Source organism: Sylvia atricapilla, chromosome 12 (genome assembly GCF_009819655.1).
Source record: "Sylvia atricapilla isolate bSylAtr1 chromosome 12, bSylAtr1.pri, whole genome shotgun sequence".
NCBI classification, from domain to species: domain Eukaryota; kingdom Metazoa; phylum Chordata; class Aves; order Passeriformes; family Sylviidae; genus Sylvia; species Sylvia atricapilla.
The window spans coordinates 2,168,284-2,180,330 of NC_089151.1; the positions used below are offsets into that span (position 1 = coordinate 2,168,284).

Here is a 12,047-nt window from a genome sequence, read left to right on the forward strand (position 1 = left end):
GCCTGACAGGCCCTTCAAAGGACAAAAAGCCTTTAACTATAATATTTATAGAATTTTTTATGATAATATTTATCCTCCAGTAGCTGCCTGTGTTAACAACGTTCCTTCACAAAGTGGGTTTTATGAGCTGTGATTTGGGATCCTTGGACAGGGATGAAACCAGCTCAGGCAGATCCACTTCCCAGAGAGGGAAAAAAACCTTGACAGGTTCAAATTGTTGCCTGAATTAATGTTGAACCTGATTTTTTTTTCTATTCCTTCTTCACTTAACCAAAGTGCACAAGACATCCAAGAGCAGTTGTAGCAGTCAGGAGGTTTTTAAATAACCAATAACTGCAGCAAATACACAGAGAAATCCACCTGGATTTGGGAGCTGAGCCAAAATTGGAGGGGTTTAGGGTTGAATTTATCCATTTCCAGTTATCCAGATCAATTTATCCATTCAATTCCACTGAATTATTTTTCTGGGAAAAAAATTAAGGAGCGCAAATAGTGCAGTGCTTGCTCAGGAATGAAGGGTAAATTCATCCTGGAATATTTCTTTATTAAACGGTGGCTGAAATTTCTCCAACTGCTGTTCAGCTGTTAAAGGCTCTGAGTGTTCTGACCACGTTTAGTTCATCAACCTAAACAGAATAATTTCATTTTTAAACTGAACTGGTTCCCTCTTGAACCTTGTCAGTGCTAAATTTCCAAAGATCATCAGCCTTATGCAGCAATTAACACACACTGAGCTGCTCTGGCTGGTGAGGGAGGGAAAGAAGAAACCAAAACAATAAAATAAATATAAATAATAATAAAAAAATAATAAATAATAAAAATAATAAAAATTAGAAAAAAAATTAAAAAAAAAATCCCAAACCCCAGAGACAGCAAGCAGCAGGTTCTAAACCACATTTTCTGCTGGTTCCAGCAGAAGATCCTGAATGTTCTGACCACGTTTAGTTCATCAACCTAATTGGAATAATTTCATTTTAAAGCATTGTAAGCACCTGTTTTCCTACTGAACCCTGTCAGTGCTAAATTTCCAAATCAGCCTTATGCAGCAATTAACACACACTGAGCTGCTCTGGCTGGTGAGGGAGGGAAAGAAGAAACCAAAACAATAAAATAAATAATAATAATAACAATAACAATAATAATAATAAAAATAATAAATAATAAAAATAATAAAAATAAAAATAATAAAAATAATTTTAAAATAATAAATAATAATAAAAAACCCCCAAACCCCAGAGACAGCAAGCAGCAGGTTCTAACCCACATTTTCTGCTGGTTCCAGGAAGATTTTCTCCTTCTCCCCCAGGAGTTTTGCTCACCTCACTGTCCTGTGTGATCTGGACCTGCTCCCCCTGGGGCACCTGGGCTATGTGGAGATGGCCCTGTGGGATCCACAACAGAACAGAACAAGGAGCATCAGAGGAGAATCAGGAGTGCAGGAAGCACCTCGTGCCCTGGAGGCAGCACAGATCCGTGGGCAGCAGGAAAATGTGCCAAAGGAAAGGACTGAGGAGCTCAAAAGAAAGCCAAGTGCACCTGGAGTGCCCCAGCTTTGGGGGGAAATAAAAGCAGAGGGACTTGGACCAAAGATTGGGTCATTTCCACTTCAGGGGAAGGAAAACTGGCATCATCATCATCATCACAAATAAGAATAACATCTAACAAGTGGATTCTTCTATTGCCTCTTTGACTGGTACACAAAGCCTTGGGCTGATTTGCTTTGTGGATTGAAACTTGAATTCAGTTTAAACATCTGGAAAATTGAGTTTTAAACCGGATATACCAACAGTAGACATCTCCAAGAGTGAGGTTTCCAAAGGTATCTCCTCATCCCCCTCTTTTTGCTCCTTCACTGGAGCACAGACCACGCTGAGGACTCCCAGGGGATTGAGATTTGGCAGGAAATCATTCATTTGAACAATTAAATTGCTGGGATTTGGCAGGAAAATCGTTCCTTTGAACAATTCCCCCGATTTCTGTTGGTGACAATCTGCCCTGATGGGTTTAGTGCTGTAACATTTGGGTTTGCTGCCCATTCCCCACCCTCCTGGTGCCATTTGAAAGGAGAAGAGTGGCTGGAATTCCTTGTGCATCCTGCCCAGCCTCAGGCACTGTGATTTACCTGAAGGGGGGAGATTGGATTCTAAATAACCTCCTGGAGCTTTTTATAAAGCTTTGTGTTCATTTTAATATGCCTGCATGAGATTAAAGATAATCATTTGGAATTCTGTCAAAGGGCCCCTCTGATTTTATAACACAAGAACAATTGCCTGTGATTTTCAAAGACACACAGATCCCTCTATTTCCAACAGTTTCATTTCCTTTGGAAGGAAACTGGCTATTTATAGGGAGAAAAACCACACTGCAAGTGTCCCTCTGACAATAGGGGCTGGAGAGAAAATTAGAGCACTGCCCAGCCCAGGGGGAGATTAAAATCACTTTCCCTCCTTCACATCAAACTCTCAGCACTCCCAGGAAAAAGATGGAATGTTTAGAGGATCCATTTCTAGCTGCTTTTCACCTGGATTCCCCAATTTGAGGGATAATTAGGATTGTCCAGGTCTTTTAATGAGGCAAGTTTTTATCACTTCCATCTATAAATAGACCATCTGTTCTATTGAAGTCATTTATTTCATATCATTTTCTTTTCTGTCTTGTCTTTGAAGCACTTTGAAAAGTACTTTTCAGGCATCAGGTGAATCTCCCCCACAGCTTCATAAGGAAATCCACTTTTAAAATCTGCATGGAATTGAAAAGACAAAGAAATTCCCAGAGGAATATTAAAAAGTTATGGCACAAGTGAAGTGGAAAAGGAGGATTTCCACCCAGCTCCTGCCCAAAAGAGAATTATTGCACTGAGGACACTTTTTTTTAAAATGAATTTGAATTTCAAACAGCCCTCGTAGTGCCCTGTGGGACACCAGAATAAAAGTGAAGGTGTTTTTTTTTTTTTTTTCTCAGAGTACACGAAAAGCACAGATAAAACCCATCAGGCCTGAGTGGTGCTGGGAGTGTCAGGCTTAAAAAATGTCAGTATTTGGAACTTTCGCTGATGGACACAGAGCTAAACAAACACACATGGGAAGGGCTCAGCTCCCAGATGTTCAAAAAGTGCCTGGGACTGCAGTTTTACAGAGAAACAAATAAATAAATGTGATTTTTTTTGTTGTTGTTGTTGTGCAAGTCGCACCAGAACTACCTCTGAAGTGGAAATCACGAAGTGAACACAGCCAGGAGAAGGCTGGTAATTGTCTCTATATAATACAGATATTATAGATGTTATATGTAATAATGTAATCTGCAATATACCGCATAATATAATATAAAATAGATACAATATATATTTTAATATGGATTATATATACACTCTATTAATTTAGAGATAATATATTATATATACTATATTAATATATAATTATTAATAATGGAATTATAGGTGATATATAATATATAATACACATAATTTATTATTAATATAATTATGTGTGATATATGTAGTATATAATCTATATATCCACACATAATCTATAAAATATACAATATATTAATGATAATATAATTAAATCTTATATAGCCTTGATAATATAATTAAATCTTATATATAGCCTACATCATTTAGGTTATATTTAATTGTATGAGGAAATCCTGCATGGAATTTTTTTTTTTTTTTTGGCCAAACAATTTTAATTTATATTTTCCCCCATACACCCCCAGTGTTTATTTTCTGGGAACATGAAGTTCTGATTTCAGAACCTAACGTCCCACTGCAGCTGCAGCAGAGCTGTGGCTGGTTTTGGAGGAAGGGATTTAGGGAAAGCTGAGGACATACTACTTGCACTTGTCCATCCTCTCCGATCTGGTGGATCTGGACCTGCTGGGCGTTGGCCAGGGCGTAGTGCAGGGCCTGGGGCTGGTTCTGCTGCAGCTCACTGGAAGCTGACACCGAGCTCTGGGATCCCTCTGCAAAAAACAGATCAAATCCCAGCTTTATGTGATGTTTATTTGATGGGCATCGCCCCAAATCATCCCTAAAACCCCACAGAAATCAAATCCGATCAGTGATTAATATTCCAATAATATTCCTGTGTGTGGTGGGCATTTGCTACAAACCCCACAGAATTCCAGAGCCATGGAGAGCTCCTGTTGACAAAAAAACCACCTTTTGGAATCCCAAATCCCAGGATCTAAAGCTGGGAGAGCTCCTGTTTGGAATCTAAGGCACCTTTTGGAATCTCAATCCCGGCTTCTGCAGCTCTAAAAGCCCCATCAGAACAAAACCACAGAGGTTCCCAAAGAATTCCACAGGTTTTGTTCACCTGAGAACAATTCCTGCCCCCAGCAGCCCAAAGGACACCTTTACAAACCCATCCTGCCCGTGGGGAGAAAGGAAATGATCAGCTAAATCAAGGGAATATCCCAATTGTTCGCCAAGATCCAGCCCCTACAATTCACACTGACACAGCTGAGGTCTGGAATTGCAGTTTTTGAACCTCAAAGTGGCAGGTGGATTTCTGGGTTTATTCAATTTAAACCCACCTCACACTGCAGAGTGGAAGTGCTCCCAAAAAAGGGACTGTTAAACATAAAAAAATGAGAGTTATCTTCATGCAACAGGGACAAAAAACCACCAGGAAAACCTCAGTGGGATTTCCAGAGGGTAAAAAACACACATTGGACACACATCACAGATCCATTTTGAGGTTTTCCAGCTGCAGGGAAAAAAGGGTTCTTCTAAACAGAAGAGGCAAGAGGCAAGTAAAAAAAGAAAAAAAAAAAAGCCATTAATTTTTAATATCTCTCCTAAATACTCCAAGATTTATTCTGCAAACACACAGTTAGTTCTGCAGGAATGAGCTTTATCCACTCAAACATTTTAATGGGAATGTTCTTAAATAAAATCAGCCATTTAAGAGTAGGTTTTTTGGGTTTTTTTTTCCCCTCCTGTCTGCAAATGTTTGGGCAAGGAGATAATTTTGAGGTTTAGGTCTGAGCATGAGAACTGGGAGCTCCAAACCACCAAGTGAATATTTATTTATTTGCTGAAAAGTTGAGTTGTTTAACAATCCAGGAAGCTCTGGTTCTGTTAACAAGCTGCAACACAAGATTCCAGCCATAAAATTCCACTGGAACTGAGGGAAACACAACAAATCCAGGTTTTTGCTGCCTGTTGGAGACACACCTTTCATCCCTCCCATCTCAGCAGAGCCTTTGATAATTCCTTCAATGCAGCCTTGGTGCTCCCTGTGCAATTCCAGCTTTTCCTGCACTGGTGCAGACTGGAATTTGCTGCTGGAATTTCAGGTGGGATTGAGGAATAAATCTCAAGTGGCTGAAAAGTGCTGGACATCGTAGAGAAACTGCCCCATCAACCAAAGAAAAATGGGATTTTTTCCAATTGGAGCACCAGTGGCCTTGTCATGGCCACAGGGAGGGATGGATATCCTGGAAAAATCTTTACCTGAGCCTCTGGTTTTGATTTTTTTCTCCCATTTCCATGAATTTATTCCTAATATTTGATGCGATTCACTCCTCTCTTTGTTGAATTTACAAACAGCGTTTTGTTGAGATGACTGAGAAAAAAAAAATTCCACTGTTGTCATCTGCTCCTTCAGGGCTCCCAGCAGGATTCCCTCAGGATTCTGAGGAATAAATTCCTTCAGGGTTTGGAGGGATAAATTCCCCCAGGATTTGTTCTTTCCCTATGGAATTGGACTGAGCAAAGTTCCAACTCGACCTCAATCAAACCACACAAATACAGAATCCTTCATTTATACTATTTCTTCTCTGATTAACTTCTGCCATAAAAGATTATCAAAGAAATAAAACCCGCAGCAGATATATATATTTTAGATATCTTTATGATAGTGACATATCGAAATGCATTTTTAACTCTAAGGCCCCAAAGTCTTGGGTTTTAAGTCATTTTTGGCTTCAGAAGACAGAAATTATTGTGCTTTTTGGAGGTGCAAGAGGAGCCACAGCCTGGATGGATTCCCCCTGGACCTCCCCTGTAAATAGATTTAAACCTATAAATAGATTTAAATTTCACTGCAACAACCAAAACTGGATTTTTTTTTTCCTCTGTTTTGTTGGAAATTTTTTTTGTGTTTTTCTCTCTTCAGAAGAAAGAAGAAAGAGGATTCAGCCACTTCTAAAAAACAAAACATCCTTTATGAGTCCTGATCTTTCCCCCTTCATCTGAGAGCAGACAAAGGGAATATTTATCCACTTTTATACACACTCCTCACTCCAAACAAACAGAGCCATGGGGAGAGGAGCTGTCAGCAGGGAGAAATCCCTGGAAAAATGGAGCCTCACAATCCCAATTTGGATTCCTGGAGAATCCCTGGCAGGAGGAGGAAGCACAGCTGAAATCCAGAATATTCCAGGAGTTCCCAAGGGCAGTGAATGCCCAAAGAGCCTCCCAAGGATCCAAGGGATTAATTCTCACCTAAAATCACTTTTTAAGGCAAAAAATCTTTGGTGTTTTCTAATTCCTTCTTATTCCACTTCTTGTTTATCTGTTGAGGATTTTCACTTTCAGGGAATTATGGAATTGTTAAGGGTGGAGAAGACCTGGAAGATCATCAGGTCCAACAGCAGCTCCACCATGGTCACCTCTGGCCACGTCCCCAAGTGCCACATCCTCAGGCTACATTCATTTGCTACAAACCCCACAGAATTCCAGAGGCTGGGAAAGCTCCTGTTGACAAAAAGCACCTTTTGGAATCTCAATCCCAGGTTCTGCAGCTCTAAAAGCCCCATCAGAACAAAACCACAGAGGTCCCCAAAGGAATTCCACGGGTTTTGTTTTCCTGATTCTAACCCAAACTTCCCCTGGTGTAACTTTAAGGCCATTTCATTTTATCCTGTGCCTTGTTCCCTGGGAGAAGGGACAGATTCCACAGCAGGAGGGATTCACACTTGGGAATTCTGGAATTAAAAATGGTTTTCCTGGTGCCCCAGAGCTCCACCCTCACAACCAGGGATGCATCTCCTCGTTGTAATCCCAGCAAGGGAAGGGCAATGGATGGAATAAACACCTCCAAACCCCCAAAAAGCAGGAAAAACCCATTCCAGAACAATGGAATTAACCTGTGAACCATCACCTCCCCTGCCTCAGCCCCCAGTTGTGTGGAGCAGCTTTGAAGATTTGGCTGCACACCCAGTTTTTAACGTGACATTTAGGCACAGGCCTAAATCTACAGAGAAATCCCAAAGTCAGGGGACTAATTCAAAATTTCCAACATGGAAAAGTGTGTGATAACAAGCTTGAACAATGTGAAAAGAAATGAAAAGAAAGGAAGAATTTCAATTCATCCTCCTCCCAAAGCCCTCACTTCCTATGGCATTCCCTGCACAGACTCCAGCCCTTCCCAAAGGAATATTCAGTGAGAGGATCATGATGTGGATGTCTCTGGTTGGGGAAAAACAAACTTTAGGTACTGAAATGTTGCCTCCAAGAGCAGAGCAAACCACGGCAATCAACACCTCCTTTCCATAAAAACAAAAAAAAAAAGGCAATGGATTCAAGCAAAGAGAAAGGGAAAATCAGACAAAGCAATTTCTGCCTGAATTTAACAGTCAGTTAAGTGGAGGAAAAACCTTAATTAACATCTCTGGGGGGTGAAGGACAAAGAAAATCCATTTGTGTTTTCCCACCAGGCTCCCCAGAGAGGATTTTCCCTGCAGATTGATGCCCTTTGAACACCAAACTCTGGTCTCCTGTTCCCAGAGTTCAATTTTTCCATGTGATGAACAGAGCAGAGAGGAAATGTGTTGTCACTTCTCACCACACTCCACAATCAAAGCCACGTGCTCCAGGAACTGTCAACCCCAACAAAGAGGAAAAGCCTCAAAGCTTTGGCATTTCCAACAAGTGCAAGAGGAGGGGATTTGGACAACAATCCTGTCGGGATGCAAATAATTCAGAATTTTTTGTCGTGTGTGCGAGATAATAAGTATTTTTAAAAATTTTAAAATCCCAAATAAATGAGGTTGGAAGTGGCCTGTGGATCTAATCCAAGGTCCAAGGTGGCTCCAGCAGGATCCCCTGAGTGTCTGTGCCCCTTCTGTCCCCAGAGCACTGCTGAAATCCCAAAGGTTTGGGGATGGTTGGGATTCCTTGCACAGCCCAGGAGTGAATTCAGGTGGTTTTGTACCCATGGAACATTTGACTCACAAATCAATCTTGTAGAAGTGAGAGAAAAAAAAAAAAATTGTATTTCAGCTTAACCTCAACAAGAAACCCACCCAAAGTCCTGCTCCCACAGCCCTGAGGAGACAGGAATCCACTGGCTGGGAGTTGTACAGCTCTACAGGTGTCTCCAAACCTCCAAAGCAGATGAAAGAGGAATCATTTGGATAATAAACCTCAACAGCACTCAAGGAGTACAGGCTAATGAGCACAGGCTGTAACATCCACCTACTGCTGCCTTTTTTATCCTGAAATACTGATTGCTGAAAGACTGCAAGTAAAAATCCCATCAACAGAGAGGGCTTATGGTTATCATTACATTGATTAGTTGTTTTAATTTGAGATTTTTGGACGAGATTCCCTGTTCCAGCACATAAAATTTTCCATTGAAAGCAGATTTTGTCATCCTTTGCATGAGATACAGTGGTTAGTGTTAACATGCAACCAAAAATTTTATGCAGGCAAATAAACTGACTTCCTTTTCTTTGGGCTGCCTTCCAAAGCCCTGTTTTTAATATCTAATGTACAAACGTCCCAGAACACTGCTTTATATTAAAAGCCTGAGCCAGAAATGTCCTCAGAGAACACTCCTGAGGTCAGGGGGTTTTTTTATTTGTCAGCCAGGCTTCCATACCTAGATGGAAATATGGGATCACCTACAGCACATCTCGTGTCTGAGGAGGAAAAACACTTCAGGAACAGCATTTAGCACGTCCCACTGGATGGTGTGAACACACTGGCAAGGATTTACTCACTTGATTCCTCTCAGGAACAACTGTGAGGAGATTGGGGTTTTTTATTCGAGTAGAGGAGGGTAAAAATATAAAAATACAAAAAAAAAAAAACCCCTCCAGCACAAAGCTGCAGGAGCTGAATCCAGGAGGATGGAGAGAAAAGAAGGTTAGGGGGGATTTTGGGAAGGAATTCCTGGCTCTGAGGGTGCTGAGGCTCTGCACAGGATCCCAGAGAGGGTGTGGCTGCCCTGAGGACTGCCTTTAAAACTGGGAATTGCACTGGGAATGCTGTGCACTGTCAGCTTGAATAATTCCACACTTGCACCATTTCCCTGGGAGCTTCTGAGGGGTTTGGATTTTCCTCAAGCACCTACACTTGACAGCAAAAAAAAAAACCCAAAGCTCCATGGCTGCAGAATGAAAACCCAAAAAAACCACCTGAAAAATTCATTATTTACCCACCTAAAAAAGAGAGAGGTGGATTTTTATAGGGACAGGACAAGGGGAATGGCTTCAAACTGACCAAAAAAAGGGTGAGGTGGGATTTTGGGATGGAATTCTTCCCCGTGAGGGTGGGGAAGGAATTCCCAGAGAAGCTGTGGCTGCCCCAGGAGCGTCCCAGGAATCACCTGGGATAGCTGAAGGTGTCTCTGCCCATAGCAGGGGGCAGAATTAAATGACTTTTCAGTTCCCTTCCCACCCAAACCACTCCAGGAGCCCACATTCTCAGCACCTCAGGCAGCCAAAAACTCAAATCCTTGGAAACCACCAGGGATTTCTGATTTCCCACGGGACAAGGTTTGGTTTTTTTTACCTGAGCCACTGTAGGAGGAGGATGAGGGTGTTCTCCTGGAGAAGCTTTTCACAGCCAGGCTCTGGCCCCTCTGTTTCCTCCTCCAGGCTGTCCTGCACTTGGAGTCGATGCTCTGCTTGATGCGGTACCAATCCGACTCCGTGATGCCAAACTTGTAAAACAGGTGACCTGCAAAAGGGGAAAAATGGAGAGAATAACCCAGAGGAACCTGGAGTCTGCAGAAAACACACTCAGACCCCCACACCAGCTCTGTGCCCGTGGAAAGAACCCCTCAGAGCTGCTCCTGTAAGATAAATGATTTGAAGCCTGGAGCTACGAAATTCCAGGTTTGCACAACTCAAAAGCTCTGTAGTTCCCTCTGCATTATAAATGAGCCCAGAGTCCTCAGAGGCTGAGATCTGCAGGCCCTGCCAGAGCCAAGAGGAGAACTGGATCTCTTGTGGCATCGTTTTTTTAAAATAAAATTCATTTTTTTCAATGTTTTAATTTGTTGTTGTTGTTGGAGCGATTTGAAATAAAGGCAAGAACGCACAGGAAGGAAACACTGGACCCCCAAAATCTAACCCAAAAGTGCTTTGAAATCCCCAAGATTTCTCACTTTGAAGTGACAGCAAGACCTCAGAGAACTTCACAGCCCAGTGTGGTGTCTCCAAAATGGGGAAGGAGGAAGAGGGGCTGAAATTCCACTTTGCTGCTGTGCAAGTTTCCTTTCCACAGGTGTCAGCAAAAGCAGAGCAAATTCTGGATTTAAGCCCTGAGCCTCAGAGAAAAGCTCAGCAATGTTTGCAGGGGTGGCCAATAAACCCAGATGTGTCTGGACTCAGAAAACACCAGCACAGGCTCAGGGGGGGAGTTGGGAGAAAAAGTCCATATTTCACTCACAACTGCATTTAATGACTTTTGTGGTGTGTTAGAGGCTGCACTGCAGAAAATCCCAGGGAAAAGCTGCCTGGCTGGGAATTTGTGTAATCATTGGATATTCCAGGATGCCATTTGATTTAATCCATGGGATATCCTGATTTAATCCATGGGATATTCCAGGATGCCACTTTGATTTAATCCATGGGATATCCTGATTTAATCCATGGGATATTCCAGGATACCACTTTGATTTAATCCATGGGATATTCTGATTTAATCCATGGGATATTCTGATTTAATCCATGGGATATTCTGATTTAATCCATGGGATATTCCAGGATGCCACTTTGATTTATTCCATGAGATATCCTGATTTAATCCACGGGATATTATTCCAGGATGCCACTTGATTCAAAGAGAAATCAAAGTTGATATCAATTCTTCAGGACAGGAGTCTCAGGTCCAGAAGGAAGGAAGGAAAGTTGGTTCAGAAACCTGAAAGAGTTTAGGTGGGATTTTGGGGAGGAATTCCTCCCTGTGAGGAACAGGTGCCCAGAGAAGCTGTGGCTGCCCCTGGAGCCCTGGAAATGTCCAAGGCCAGGCTGGAATAACCTGGGATAATGGAAAGTGAGGAAAAAACCACTAAAAAAACCACTTCATCCCATTAAATACATTTAAAACCACTTCATTAATCAGTGTGATAAGGAGTGGCCAGGAACTGCTGGCCACACTTCCACCCCCGTGGAGAGAACAGCTCCAGAAGAAAGCACAGAAAACAGACAACAACTTCCCAGGACAGGGGCAGACAGGAAAATTTCAGGCTACAGAGCCCTAAACCACCAGGAGAAGATTTTCCAAGCCAGGCCTGGTCATTTCTTTCCCTTAATTCCTGAATTTCCCAGTTGCTGTCAGGGTGTCACAGTGGCTGGACAAACAGTGCTGTTTGCAGGAGGGTTTTTACCACAACTGCAGACCCAGTCACAGGCAGCTCAGGCCTGAAAAATTAACCCTAAAGCACAAAGATAATCGATTAAAAACAACCAAAAAAACCAAAAAACAAAAACAAAAAAAAAAAAAAAAAAAAAAAAAAAAAAAAACCCAAAAAACAAACAAAAAAAACAACAAAAAAAACAAACAAAAAAACCACACAAACAAACAAACAAAAAAAAAAACACCAAAACAAATGAACAAAAAAAAAAAAAAAAAAAAAAACCAAAAAAAAAAAACACCACCCAAAATGAATTTCAGGTATCAAATCTGTGCAGTTGCTATCACAATCTAAAATGTGTTGTTTTACAACCACAAAGGATTTATCCTTAAGCAAGACATTTTCCCAGCAGGAAAAATCTCCACCTGAAGGCAGTGGAGGAGTTTGGAAGCAGATAAAAAGTTCCTCCAGTGGCATGGGGGAAAAAAAAACCCATTAAAACCATGATTTACC

The 12,047-nt window shown here is 41.6% G+C and overlaps 2 protein-coding genes across 5 annotated transcripts in view; one reads left to right on the forward strand and one right to left on the reverse strand.

Moving 5' to 3' along the window:
• LOC136366440 (large neutral amino acids transporter small subunit 1) overlaps positions 1–12,047 on the forward strand; it is a 268,449-nt gene that overhangs the window by 142,017 nt on the left and 114,385 nt on the right. The window lies entirely within an intron of this gene.
• LOC136366431 (protein BANP) overlaps positions 1–12,047 on the reverse strand; it is a 115,772-nt gene that overhangs the window by 55,345 nt on the left and 48,380 nt on the right. For 3 of the 4 annotated variants that reach the window (XM_066327468.1, XM_066327466.1, XM_066327470.1), the window contains 3 exons: positions 9,746–9,913; positions 3,830–3,960; positions 1,320–1,391 (listed from right to left, as the gene is read on the reverse strand). In XM_066327468.1, coding sequence (XP_066183565.1) covers positions 1,320–1,391; positions 3,830–3,960; positions 9,746–9,913 — 371 coding nt within the window. The remainder of the gene's footprint in view (positions 1–1,319; positions 1,392–3,829; positions 3,961–9,745; positions 9,914–12,047) is intronic. The other variant, XM_066327467.1, reaches the window with a different exon arrangement.